Source organism: Podarcis gaigeae, assembly GCF_964106915.1.
Source record: "Podarcis gaigeae genome assembly, chromosome: 4".
NCBI lineage: Eukaryota > Metazoa > Chordata > Lepidosauria > Squamata > Lacertidae > Podarcis > Podarcis gaigeae.
The window spans coordinates 28,102,715-28,115,930 of record NC_139677.1 but is presented as its reverse complement, the minus strand read 5'-3'; the positions used below and the strand labels follow the sequence as shown (position 1 = coordinate 28,115,930).

Here is a 13,216-nt window from a genome sequence, read left to right as displayed (position 1 = left end):
TCCACATACCAGCCCCTTTTTTGGGTTGGGGGTGTCTTTGGTAGCCCAAGGAAGCCCCACAAAGCATGGCAAGGGTAGGTGGTGTTGCTAGGATACCCAAGAGCAGAAAATAATGTCCCTCCAGCCAGGAAGTAGAACAGAAAGACTTGCTGCAGTCAGAATCCTCTGTTTGTGTACGCACTGAGTTCAATGCAGGTTATTCCCAGGTAAGTGTGACAGTGGTACTTTGGGTTAAGAACTTAATTCGTTCCGGAGGTCTGTTCTTAACCTGAAACTGTTCTTAACCTGAGGTACCACTTTAGCTAATGGGGCTTCCCGCTGCCGCCGCGCCGGCGCCACACGATTTCTGTTCTCATCCTGAAGCAAAGTTCTTAACCCGAGGTAATATTTCTGGGTTAGCGGAGTCTGTAACCTGAAGCGTCTGTAACCTGAAGCATCTGTAACCCGAGGTACCACTGTATATCACAAAACCAGAAAGAATTGTGGTTAAAAATACTGTACATGTTTTTCAAAATAAACAGTTCAGGGGAAATCATTTAAATTTTCATGTAAGCACATTTACTAAATGCCATGAAATTGGACACGAGTCAGTAAATAGTATTTTAGAAAATATCTGCTTAATTAAATCTTCAATTCTACCTCTCAGTCCAGTGGGGTGGGGAGATCATATTGCACTAATATAGTCCCTCCGGAAGAAATGCATTACTATAGAGCAGGGGTCAGCAAACGTTTTCATCAGGGGGCTGGTCCACTGTGCCTCAGACCTTGTGGGATACCGGACTTTTTTTGGGGGGGGGGAATGAACGAATTCCTACGCCCCACAAATAACCAAGAGATGCATTTTAAATAAAAGGACACATTCTACTCATGTGAATACACGCTGATTCCCGGACCATGAGCGGGCCAGATTGAGAAGGCGATTAGGCCAGATCCGGCCCTCGGGCCTTAGTTTGCCTACCCATGCTATAGAGACCCGAGCCCAATTTTTTTTTTAACGACAGTACAATTTTTATTCAAGGTGTATTTCAACAATTTGAGCAACTGCATGCTTGATTTAAGGCTAACACGTTGAGGAACATGTGGATATTAAAATATATTTGATGCCTCATTTGGCACAAGAAATAGCACTTCTTGTGCAGTGACCAGCCTGATTTTTTTCTTACACACTGCCAACAAAAGTAAATTACGATAATAATAATAATTATCATACTTGATCATAACTGAAATTATAGCTGTCAGAGGAAAATGAAGGAAAAGCAATGCACTTGGCCTCAAAAGAATTTGCATGGAAGATAAACGCAGCAACAAAGTCACAACGGTTGCAAGTCAACACAGAGAAGTGAGGGCACAACTTAAATCTTGAAGCTGTGTTGAAAAAATAGTGTTTGGTTTTCCAACCCCACCACATATGGTACATTGTTCCTTCCATTTGCTTACACCTCCAGCATGCATTTGAGTTTGTTTTATATATTTTGGCCAATTTGCTGGGGGTCATGTACCATCAATATAGCATTTTCCTTTAAAAAAATCCTTTATTGTGTAGCAAGCTGTGAATTTTAAGTTTTTTTTGCCATAATTTCCCCCAATCATCCATCTGGATGGAATAACCAAAGTTCTTTGACCATTTGATCATCACTTCTTTGACCTCTTCATCCTTAACCTCCCAGTCCAGCAGTAATCTGTACATTTTGGATAGTATTTTATTTTCATTTTGAAGTAAATCTTTTTCCAGCTTTGATATTTCTGTCTCAAACCCATGTTCCATACCCTATCGCACATTGTATTTCACTCCTAGTACCATATGCTGCCTTCAACATGAAGCCGCCCATTCAATGTAATAATTTAGGGCTGCCTAATGTCTAGGTTTTCCTGGAAGTTGTTTTAAAAACAACATCCGGGCAGATTTTTGCCGAATTGGCAAAAATGTCCGGGAAGACCCAGATGTATGGCATGTAGGGCAATTTTTTCAAAAATGCATTTTAAAAATCCCTCCAAGCTTACATTTTTGGGGGAGGAGATGTTTTGCGAACACCTGTCAGCTGAATTTAACGGAAAGGCTTACTCTTAAGATTTTATTCTTCTTAAAGATGCAGCAACATATATCAGCGTGTGGGTGAAAATGGGTGCACAGTATTGCTGCAGAATTGAAGTGGATTTAGAAATTGGTTTGGGAAAGTGAAAATTGAGTTTAGTAATGAAATAGGGTAGGGAGGAGAAACTCTAGGGAATTAATGTGGGGCCAATTGCAGGTTCAGCCCCAAGCAGTTCACTAACAATTTACTAATTCAAGTGCCTTCCATAATATCACATCACCAACAGTTTAATCACCAACAGTTTTCATATCCCCTTAACATTTTCCTGCAGTTTTAAGTTGTTTGCCTTTTATCATTTATGTTTTCTGCTGGCTTGACATTTCAGTGGGCAATTACTTGGCGTCTCTTAAGAAGAGAAATAGAACTTCAAGCATGATAGTGTTTGATAAATTGCTAAGCGCCTATGCCTAACACTCTCAAAGAAAGGCATGACAGTTTTAAAATTAACTTTGAACCAAATTTCTAAGCTACCCAATGGAAGTCAGATTGCAAGTCAGATTGTCTGATTTTGTTTATGGAGCCATGCAGTCTGCCTAGAGATTGAATTCTTCCAAGCGTTATGAAGGTTGATCACCAAGGACAAGACTGTGGCCCAGGTGACTGCAAAATCATTTTGAAATGTGGGCAACTTTCTCTTTCCCTTTATTTTTATATTTTTAAGGAAATATTGCCATTGAATGCCATAGGTGTATCTGTTCCGATCTTTGGAACAAGTGTGATAAGCCTAGTTTGGCTTTAGTTTCCTCTAGTGATCATTGTGCTTTAGCAGGTAACTTCCCAAGAGAAGTGGAGAGACAGGGGAGGAAAGAGGCATGGGGGGGTGGCAACAATAAACTTTCTTTTTTCGGTAATATAAGAGCCGTGCTTTTGCGTCAGCATTGTGTCTTGATTTTGTTGGCAGAGCAAGAGATCAGAGGGGGCCCAGGGCATGGCTGGTAGCAACTGATTGGTTGCATTGTGTTTTCTTTGGGGCAGGGGCTGCTGCTAGGTTAAGTTAACCAAATTGAGTTGATGTTGTCTGCTGGGGGGGTTATTGCATTTGTTCCGCAAAAAAACAACTACTAGGGAAAGTGGATGAGAAGATATACAGCAATCTCTAGGCAAGGAGAGTTGTTTAAATCAGAACAGCAATATCTTCCCCAATGAAAAGTAGGAAAGATAGCTACATATATTTTAATTTTTTATTGGGAGATCCCGCAGACTTCTATTTTAAGTGTCTTTTTCACAGCTGTTGTTACACTGCTACTAGATCTTTCAACTCAACAGGGACCTCTTCTGAGGTTTCAAGTGGGAAATATATGAGCAGACCCTCAGATCTTTTCCAGTCCGTTAATTTCCCAGAGGTATGAAGTGTCATGTAAAAGTATCAGCTCAGCTCTGCCATATTTTTGGGGAGCACCCCTTGGCATATAAACCAGCGTGAAGTAACTATGAAGTTCATACATCAGTTTAATTTCCTAGATGTTATTTGCATAGCAGTAATGTTATTTTAGCACTCTATACACCCAAACAGCATTGTGAGATAAGACTTTGGGGCACTGTACACGATAACCCTGGTAAAAATCACTCCAAGCTGCATTACAGTAACACATACCTAGAGGGCACAAACCTTGTATCAGTTTCTATTCCCAAAGTCTCAAAACAGGCATTACTGAAATTAGTGTTTAACTTCAACAGATACGAAACTGAGCTACTGGCTGCAGATTGAAGCTACAGTGAGTGGCGACTTAACCCGTGACTCTTTTAACAGAATTAAAAGAAGCCATAAATGGTACAGAGGCACATTTTTAACGAATTTTAAATATACATAGAATAAACAAAGAAACTGATCTTCCTCAGTTCCACACCCTGACTGTAATAGAGCCTTGACATAGTGGTGGCAGTAATACTGCACTTTTTGGCAAGTACAGGTTGTTTTGGATAAGGAAAAGGACAGACTGCATTCTGGCCCATACAATTGGGCCAGGAGGGATTGAGAAGAGATGGATAAAGGTGCTGTGAATGGGTAATCAAAGTGGTAGCTGTTAGGCACCTGGGAAAGAGAAATGCAGCAGTAGCAGCAGAGTGTGTGCACAACTCCTACAATGAAAGGCGTTGGAGTAGAAATATATATTGACCCCATAAGGGATCGAACCACTAGCACAACCGTCACGCCACTAGTGGGAGCCCCGTCCTTAATGTGGTGCAACAGTCAAATCCAACAGGCTGCTTGGGCTGGTAGAAGCGTTGTGCCGTGTTAATATACAACATTTTTGCATCGTCACACCGCTATCACTTGTGCAACAAGATTAGCTCGTGCAATGCCAGCTCTCTCACCTTTTGCACGAATGTTGCTTTGGATCTTTACGAACCTGCGTATCACGTCCCTGGAATTAATTTCCTAGGTGAGTTTTATATTGAATTCCATTTCTGTGATAGCTTGTTTTGGTTTCTACGCTGGTCATGGATGATGTGAAATTCTGTCTTTTCCAGCCGCCATGGAAATATAGTGGACTAACCAAGAAGTGGGGACTGATTGCTCTGTTCCTCCTCTTGCCAGCTAACTTTGTGTTTCCGTGTTGGCTGCAAAAGGAACCCCATCTTTTGAAACCAGCACAGAAAGCTAATGTGCTGGCGAAAGTGATCCATCCCTCCTCTGCCAGCCTGCTTGGTAGAAGGTATTCCCCCTCCCCAAGCCTCTTAGCAGACTTGTTAAAAAATGTTCATAATAATAACTATTCTTGCATACAAGGCTGTTCTAAGCCCTGTCTGTAAATAAAAAGATAAGACAGTCCCTCCCCTGCAGGCTCACAATCGAGCAGACACAACACAAGAAATGGAGAGGAAAACGGAAAGCAAGTGAACAAGCCTATCCAACTTGTTTAATTTATTCCTTAATATCACAGCTGTACAATTTTCATACATACAGAGAGAAATGCATATTGGCTACACCATGTCATGTGGATGCATTTCCAATTATAATACAGTTAAGTGCAACTCCACTTGAAAAATGTACATTTTTTACAACTTATACAAAGTAAAGACTGCTACACTATTATCTGTGACAGTATAAAGCTTTGATTTATGTTAAGTTTCATTACTAAACCACTTCCTGGTTAAATACAAAATATACTAAATCATTTTAAAAAGGCCCTTGTGGTATTTGGCCAGTATATAAAATATGTTGTGTAAAATTTAACCTTTTGCACATTTTTTTTTAAAAAATAAGCTTGTAACTTGTAAGTTAAACATTTGTTATTGAGCTGCTAGAGTCTGACATGTAACAGGACCCATGCTGTAACTTCTTCTTTGCTATTGCATTGATCGTCACCAGAAGAAATGAGCACCCTGATCCTAAACACATCCCTTAGAAGCAAGTCCCATTGAAAGAAATGGTCCTCCATTCCCAGCAAGTTGTTTAAAATTGGGTGTAAGGCTGCACTTTATTAGAAGTAGCTAGGACTGGAAAAAATAGGAACTTATTTCCAAGTAAACAGTCATAATCCAACTCAAGAGTTAAGTGCACTTAAGCCCAGTGAAATCAATGGGCATAAATATACTACACTCTTATAATGGATTTGATTGATGTGTTTAGGACAAGTTTGCAATGCACTGCTAGTTTATTTAACAGACTATAGAACAATTTTCTGGAAAGAGCAACGGCATTCCCATTTAAAGAAAAAAAAAAGGAATGCTATCCAATAAATGTTTACTATCTACATTTTCACGGGCAGTTTTACGAACTTGTGGAAGTATGTTTTTAATAAAGATGAACCCAGACTTTACGTGCCAACTCTTTATCATCTAACTGTACGTTTGGGCCCAAAGAACCGTTTTCTTGTTGACAGCTATATCAAAGGAAAAAACAAACATTTCCTCAGTCGCCATCCCTATGACAAGAATGCTTTGATTCGTAACCTCCTTAAAAAATATACATTTTACAATCCTGGCACCTCCACAAAAGGTGAGGCAAAGAGAATAAATATTTGTTTTCACTGCTTTATTATCCTCTCATTTAGAAACTACCTGTTGTAGCCTCTTTCTTTTTTAGATTTCTCCAGCGCTTTGTCCATAGTTTTCTCATTTTCTCCTCTGCATTTGGGACAGTACCACTTGCCCTTTGGTTTATGATTGAGTCCCACACACGAAAAGTGAAACCATTCTATTGGGCACTCATCATTATCACAGCCTATCATCTCTCCATAGGAGACCTGATTGCACAGACAATAGGTTGGCTCATTCGGATCAATGGGGAGGTCGGCTGGAGAAGCCTCCCTCTCTGCTTTGGCCTTGGAACGCTTCTTTTTATTGGACTTCTTCGCTTTCTTCTCCTTAGGAGTTCCTGAGGTGATATCGTCGTGGTCGTGGTTATTAGAAGCGTTCTCTCGGTTCTCGTTATTTCTTTGCCGCCGGGACCGTTTGTTGTTGGGCTTCTCGGCCTGAGTGATTGTCTCGTTCTTTGACTTATCTTGATTAGTTTTGCCACTGTTCCCAGTCGTGTCATTGGTCTCTTGGCAGGTCTCAAACAGTTCTACGTGGCTGTCAACTTGCCTGGTTCTGTTCTCGACAAGTTCTACCATTTGGCTGACAATCTGGATCTTCTCGTCTCCCAGTTCTTGACTCCGGATCAGTGCTCTCTGTATTAAGTGCAACAGCCTCCTTTTTTGTACTGCATCAGTCTCCCGTTTGAATTTTTCGTAATAATCATCCAGCTCCTTTAGGATCTCTGTGAAGAAAGGATAAGATTATATTACTTCCCAACCTCATGCATAATACAGCACTTGAGCTTTGTCACAGATGTGTCATCAAAAGTTTTTTTTTTGGGGGGGGACACCTAAAACTTCCCACACTTTAAAGTGTGGATTCTAAACACAGGTACTCTGAGGTGAGTTGCATTGAAATACAGTGGTACCTCAGGTTACATACGCTTCAGGTTACATATGCTTCAGGTTACACACTCCGCTAACCCAGAAATAGTGCTTCAGGTTAAGAACTTTGCTTCAGGATAAGAACAGAAATTGGGCTCCGGCGGCGCAGCAGCAGCAGGAGGCCCCATTAGCTAAAGTGGTGCTTCAGGTTAAGAACAGTTTCAGGTTAAGTTAAGAACGGACCTCCGGAACAAATTAAGTACTTAACCTGAGGTACCACAGGTACTACAGTAAGAACAAAATAATGGAACTCCTTTCCTAGGGAGGCTAGCCCCACCCTCTGTTTACTATCTTTGGCAGTATTCTTATAGCAAGATCTTCTGGGATGAGCAGGGCTAGAATCTAACACATCTCTGCCTGAGCAGGGAGGTTCCTAGTGCAGCCCTATCCCCTACTCAGCCCAGATAGGCCTGCATATCTCTCTAGCTCAGCCTGGGCCCATTAGGTGGGTGTCAAGCAGGCATTAAGTCCTCAAAAAGGGGCATTGCTTGGGCTGACAGGTGGGAGGATTTAGGCTGCATCCTAAAGCCCATTCAGCATCCTCACTGTGAGCTGGAAACCCAGCACTAAGTCAGGGAAAAAGGGGCATAGCTCAAGCTCTGTTTAAAGACTTCTTTCCTCTCCGCTAGGGTTAGGCCAGCTCAACCAGTGGGAGACTTGCTCCAGAATGGAGTTTGGCTCTTGCGTACTTTACACCAGGGGTCGGCAAACTAAGGCCCATGGGCTGGATCAGGCCCAATTGCCTTTAAGATCTGGTCCGCAGTCTGTCCGTGGATCGGCATGGGGATTCTGTTTGTTCGGGCTGTGCCATTCCCCCCCCCCGCACCATTCCATTTCTCCCCCTAAACACACACCACGGCGGCGCCTCCTCCCTCCATCCACCTGGCTTCTCCCTGCCCTGCCTAGAGTGGGAAGGGGGCTGGGCTGAGCTGGCTGAGCGCCATTTTAAGCAGCCCCTCTCCAGAACAACCCTTTCGCGCCGCTCATCTTCCCACCACCGCCACCCTGGTGATCCTGTGGGCCAGAGAGCGGAGCGGACGAGCTCCCTCTGCCTATCCATGAGCAGCAGCAGTGGCGGCAGCCCCTGGGAAGGTAAGCGCAGCGGCTGGGGCATGGGGAGGACTACTTGCTCCCCTTGCCTCTTCTTCCAGCTCCCCCCCCCCCGGTGCCACTTCTCTGGCCCGCCACAAGGTCCGAGGGACAGTGGACCGGCCCGCGGCTTAAATTTTTTGCCAACTCCTGCTTTACACCCAACTTAACACCAGGTTCTTTGTGTACAGGCCTGCCCTGCCTAGCAAGCAAAAGCTGCGCTTTTCCAGAGGGCTGACAAGACAGTTGGTGGGAATGCTCCGATTTTATTCTGCTTGTTTTCTATCTGCGGCTTAACAAATTCTTGCCTCTGTTTTGCTTATGGTGCTTTGTTTTGTATTTTGTGAGCTGCCTTGGAGATCTCTTTTTCCTTTTTTTAAAAGAAGGTCAATTACCTAAAACGCTTAATCAACATTTAAAACGCCTGAATATGCACAGGACTGCAACTCTATTTTAAAAGCATGCTGCATACTAAGTAAACAAGCCCTCCGACATCATCTTGGTTCTTACTCCCAGGTAAGTCTTGGGCACAGGGTTGCAAGCCCAAGTCCGCTATACCCAGTCAGGGAAAAGTGTGGGGTAGAAGTAGATATATAACATATATGAGAATTGGTAGTTTAATAAGTTTGAATTCATGTTTATAATGGGTAAAACATAAGTAATATAGCAGCCTTACATAGTAAGAAAAGAAAACCATGGATGGATATGAGAGATTGGTGCTGAATGTTGTTTAAAAGAATTTGCAAAATCTGAAATATTAATTAAAAAGCTTGTGTTTTTTTAAAAAAGAATATATAACAACTTCCGTTGCTTCGCATTTTAAAAGACGTGTGCTTAGTAGGTGCCTCACATGTACCAAAACACGTAACGTGTGAAAGGAACGAAGCACCAAAAAGGGGGGGGAGTTGTTTTTTACAACAAGAGTGTCGGTTTAGGTTACCTCCTAGTGCCAAAGCGCACACGGTGAGAAACCTGAAGAAATAAAACAAAACAAAATTGCTAATGGTAAATGCCGGAGGGGGAAAGCAACAGGGCGAAGAGCCGTAAGGGGTTAAAAAAAAGTAACTACATGCCCCGCCCCTTCACAAAAAAAAGGGTCTCCGCGCCCACTGAGCCATTGGAAGAGGGTCCTGTTTATCACACCCACCTACCAGGGCTCTCAGCCAACCAGAGAACGCCTGCCGCCCTTGCCCCGCCTCCTCCTTTTCGGGAGCGAGGCCACACCCTCCCCACGGGATGCGTCTTCGGGGTCCATTGTTCTTAGAAGGGAAGTGGCCGTGTTAAGAGCCGTTTCTCTCCTCCCTCCGCCGCCTTTTTACGGCTTCCTCAGCAGAACATACGCGAGCAGAAGAATCTGCTCTGCCGGCCAATCACCACCCGGCAAATCCAAGCAGTGCCCGCCTCAGACTGAAGCAAGCCATACGGAGAAAAGATTCGGACACAATAGCCCGCCCTCTGCCTTAAGCGCTTCTCCGCCAATGGAAAGGGAAAGCCCCAAGCGAATCTCCACCCGCTTTAAGCCAACGTTCCAATCAGATGTTTAAAGGCGGAGCTTACTGCGACCCTCATATTTCCACATCCACCTGTCAGTCACCATTAGCTTCCGACGCTTCCTGCAACTAGAGGAGCCAATCACAGGCTAAGAAACGGACGGGGCAGTTCGAACTATTACAACAAACCTCCCACTGCTTCTCTCTCTCCTTCGCTCCCTCTCCCCCTCCCCAACCCGGTTTCCACCGTTCGCTTTCGTCAGCGCCACTAGAAGGCGGGGCTTCGTAGAGAATTCAGCGGGACCAATCCCTGGGCAACAGGGCGGGGCCACGGCTGTTTCATGAGGGAAGTTCTGGCCAATAATGGGAAAATGGAGGCGGGGCGGGCACGACAGGGTAATGACGGTGAGTATAAAAGCCGCTGTGACGGCGCTTCTCACTCTTTCTAGAGCTGAAGCGCGAAGGTGCCTCCCTTTAGCGCAGTACGGAGTGCTTGTAGCTGGTTGAAATGCCCGCCCTTGTCCTTTAAAACAACAGCCCCCCGCCTCCCGTTCTTCCTCATTCCCTAACCACGCAGTCAAGCCCTCAAGTTTTGATGTTTCGTCACTTTCTTTATCTCGCGCTTCTCCTCTCTCCCTATTTACGACACATTAAAAACTCGTCGCACGAAAGGTCTCGAATGGATACTTGCTGCGTTCTCTCTCCCCGCCCCCCCCCCGCTTCATAAGCACAGCAGTAGCCTGCCAGGTTTCCAGCCCCCCTTCCTCGCCCCTGGAGAAAAAAAGGGGGAGCTGAATGTGTAACGGGCACCCCTGTGTCACCTCTACCACCGGCAGCAGTGGCACTCTTTCCAACCCACCCCAACGCCTTTTACCTCTCTCAGCACCAAGTGACAAAGGACCTTTCGAGCCCCCTCAATAACTAAAAAAAATCCCCACCATTTCCCCAGCTGCACACTTGAGTGCGGGAGAAGACAGCCTCCCCTCCCCTCACCGCCAAAAAAGGGCTAGAAAATACTGTATGAGTTTCAGCACAGGGAGGAAAAGAAAAAGAGAGAGAGAGAGGGAGGGAAGGAGGGGGGGGGTCACTCAGCAAAAGCAGTACATCCCCAACCCACACAGTATTTATATAATCTTTTTTCCTTTCCATAGTCTCTCTTTCTCTCTCCCCCCCCCCCCGGTTTACAGATAGTTGACAGGAGAGGGCTGTTTTAAAAGCAAATGCCCATTGAAAAAAAGAAGAAGCGAAGGCAACAAGCCCTGCCCACCCCCCCCTTCCACTCTCTATCTAATCCTCCCTCCCCTCCCTTACTAGCACCCTCTCTCCTACTACAGCCATTGCGAAGGCTAGAAATTCCTCAATGTTGTAACTGGGATCGCTGCCCCCCTTCTTTTTGCCCTCTTTCTTCCAACACCCCCCTACACACACACCACTGTCCCGCTGTCCCCCCAAAACATACTCTCTCAACCCAGAAAAGAGAAACAGCCGCCTCAGTGCCCCATGCGTCCTGATCCTCCAGCCCCTCCTCTGCCCTTACTGCTGCTGCCGCCGCCGCCTTTTTTGTCCAGCAATTTTTCAAAAAACCTAAAAAGCAAAGTCTTTGCTTTAATAGCAGGAGCCCCAAAGAAGACCTTTTGTTCCGCCCCAAGGAAGGGAAGGGGAGGGAAGGGGAAAAACACACACACACACACACACACACAACCCACCCCTTCATCTATCTCTGCAGAGCAGCCCCCTTCTCCTGCCTCTCCTCCTCGAATCTTTTCGCCCCTCTTTCCTTTTGCTTTCTGCTTGCCTTCTCACAAAATAAATAAATAAGATTTTCAAAGCTTTGCCATCCGCTTCGGGATGAAACCGGGGAGAGGGGGTGGTGGTGGAGAGAGAGAGATCATCCCTGCAGAAAAGGCAAAATAATATCATCATCTATGTAGCTTCTACGTACTCTCCCGCACACGAACACATAAAGGAGAAAAGCACTTACCTTGATATTTGGCGTCAATTTCCCTCATCAGGGAGACATTTCTCTGCAGATCGAAGGGCAGAGATTCGATGGAGTCCAGGTAATCCTCCACATAGTTCGCTAAATGAAGCTGCTCTCCGTTTGCAGGGTTCAACATTTTCATCCGGCCGAAAATTGTGAGTATAGATATATCTATATATCTATATATCTCTCTCCTCCTCCTCCTCTCACCCCTAAATGGGCGAGAGTTTTCCTTTCAAACACAGCAGCCCCCAATGGCAGAGTCTCCGTCCTCGCCGCTTCTCTTTTCCGCCTCCTGTTCCTTCGGATCTCACCCAAAAAAGAAGAAAAGAACCCACTCCAAAAAGGGGGGAAAGAAAGAAAAAAAAAAGAGAGAGAGAGCTACATCTGAGTCCTTTTCTTCCCAGAGTAGAAAGGCAGGCAGGCAAGGCAAGGCAGGCGCGCGCGCACACACACACAGCCCGAGAGTCCCTACAGCCTCAGAGCAGCCGTAGCAGCTGATTGAATGGCTGTCGTTGTCGGTAACTCACCAAGGAGGTGGTACGAACAATCGGAGAGGGATTTGTGTGTGTGTGTACAAGAGACGGGAGGGGAAAGGAGAGGAAGCTTAAAAAAAAGAAAAAGACAAATACGATCTGTTCTGCTCTGCCTACTGATAGGCAGAAGGGGAGGAGAAGCTCCTCTCGGCGAATGCAGCTGCTGCTCCTGTTCCGCCGGTGGGTATGAATGCAGCCTCTCCTCTACGCGCCGCACTTGATCCAACGTGGAAAACCCAAATACCAGTTTCAAACACTTGGGAAACATTCAGCCCCGCCGCCTAGGGCGCATGCGCACCACTCCCATCTACCTTGAACACCACCACCAACCGCCCCCCCCCCCGCCGCGACACTAAACAGCAGAGGCGCTCGATGTGCTTCTCTGTCTGTATAATCGTTGCATTTCCCTCCCTCGCTACTGGCGGAGAAGGAAGTGAGGGAGGCGCGGGTGGCGGGAGGAAGCAGGCAGCTCGCTCGCTGCTGAGATGCGCGGATCCTGGGTGTCGTGTGCACTCGACAAAACACTCTTCCTCCCCCACCGATGCAGACGTGCCTCGCGCATGGAGGGGTCGGGACTCGGGAGAGTTGGAACTGTGGGCTTGCTTGCGGCTTCCGGGAATGCACACGCGTGCCAAAGGATCCACCGCGCCGGCTGCATCGCAGGGTGGCAGCAACTTAGGGCAGCGGCGGAGGCCTTCCGTGCCATCATTATTTGTTGCAAAGCAAGAGAGCGAGTTTGCGAGCGGGGTTCGCCTCCGCTGAAGCGTGCGGCGGCGGCGAGGGGACTTTAACCCTGGCGCTTTTGCACACGTGCTTGGAAACACGCGTGAAACTCCCGAGGATGGCCAGGATTGCTGCGAGCGAGCCCCGGTTTCTGACAACGCAGGGAGCGAGGGAGGCGTGTTGTGTTGTGTTGTGTGGGGAGGGGGGGCTGTGAAAGGCACGATGCTCTCTACACACATGCACCCTTCCCCTTAGTTCGCAGGACTCCCCCCCCCCCTCCCGCTTAAAACAGAGGCGGCCTTTTTTTTTCCTCCTTTCCCTCCTTGAAAACTAACAACCGGAGCAACCGCATCGAGAACTATAATCCAAGTTAAAGGCAGCGCCTCTGGCCAATCGC

The 13,216-nt window shown here is 46.1% G+C and overlaps 1 protein-coding gene across 2 annotated transcripts; it reads right to left on the bottom strand.

The window, feature by feature from the left end:
* Nucleotides 1-4,927: 4,927 nt before the first annotated feature.
* Nucleotides 4,928-12,677, bottom strand: ING1 (inhibitor of growth family member 1). Of its 2 annotated transcripts, none has more exons than XM_083735358.1 (2): nt 11,561-12,677; nt 4,928-6,798 (listed from the first exon to the last, which is right to left on the bottom strand). In XM_083735358.1, the coding sequence occupies exons 1-2, from the start codon at nt 11,700-11,702 to the stop codon at nt 6,095-6,097; spliced, it is 846 nt and encodes a 281-aa protein (XP_083591484.1). In that variant the 5' UTR covers nt 11,703-12,677; the 3' UTR covers nt 4,928-6,094. The 2 variants fall into 2 exon arrangements, with proteins under 2 accessions (XP_083591484.1, XP_083591485.1); XM_083735359.1 differs by lacking the exon at nt 11,561-12,677 and adding an exon at nt 9,647-9,701.
* Nucleotides 12,678-13,216: the final 539 nt, after the last annotated feature.

Bases quoted from the DNA above. Each gene is read 5' to 3' on its own strand.
- ING1 (XM_083735358.1), bottom strand. From the start codon at position 11,702: ATGAAAATGTTGAACCCTGCAAACGGAGAGCAGCTTCATTTAGCGAAC. The intron at 6,799-11,560 runs GTAAGTGCTTTT...CTTTCTTCACAG, and splicing joins AATTGACGCCAAATATCAAG to AGATCCTAAAGGAGCTGGAT.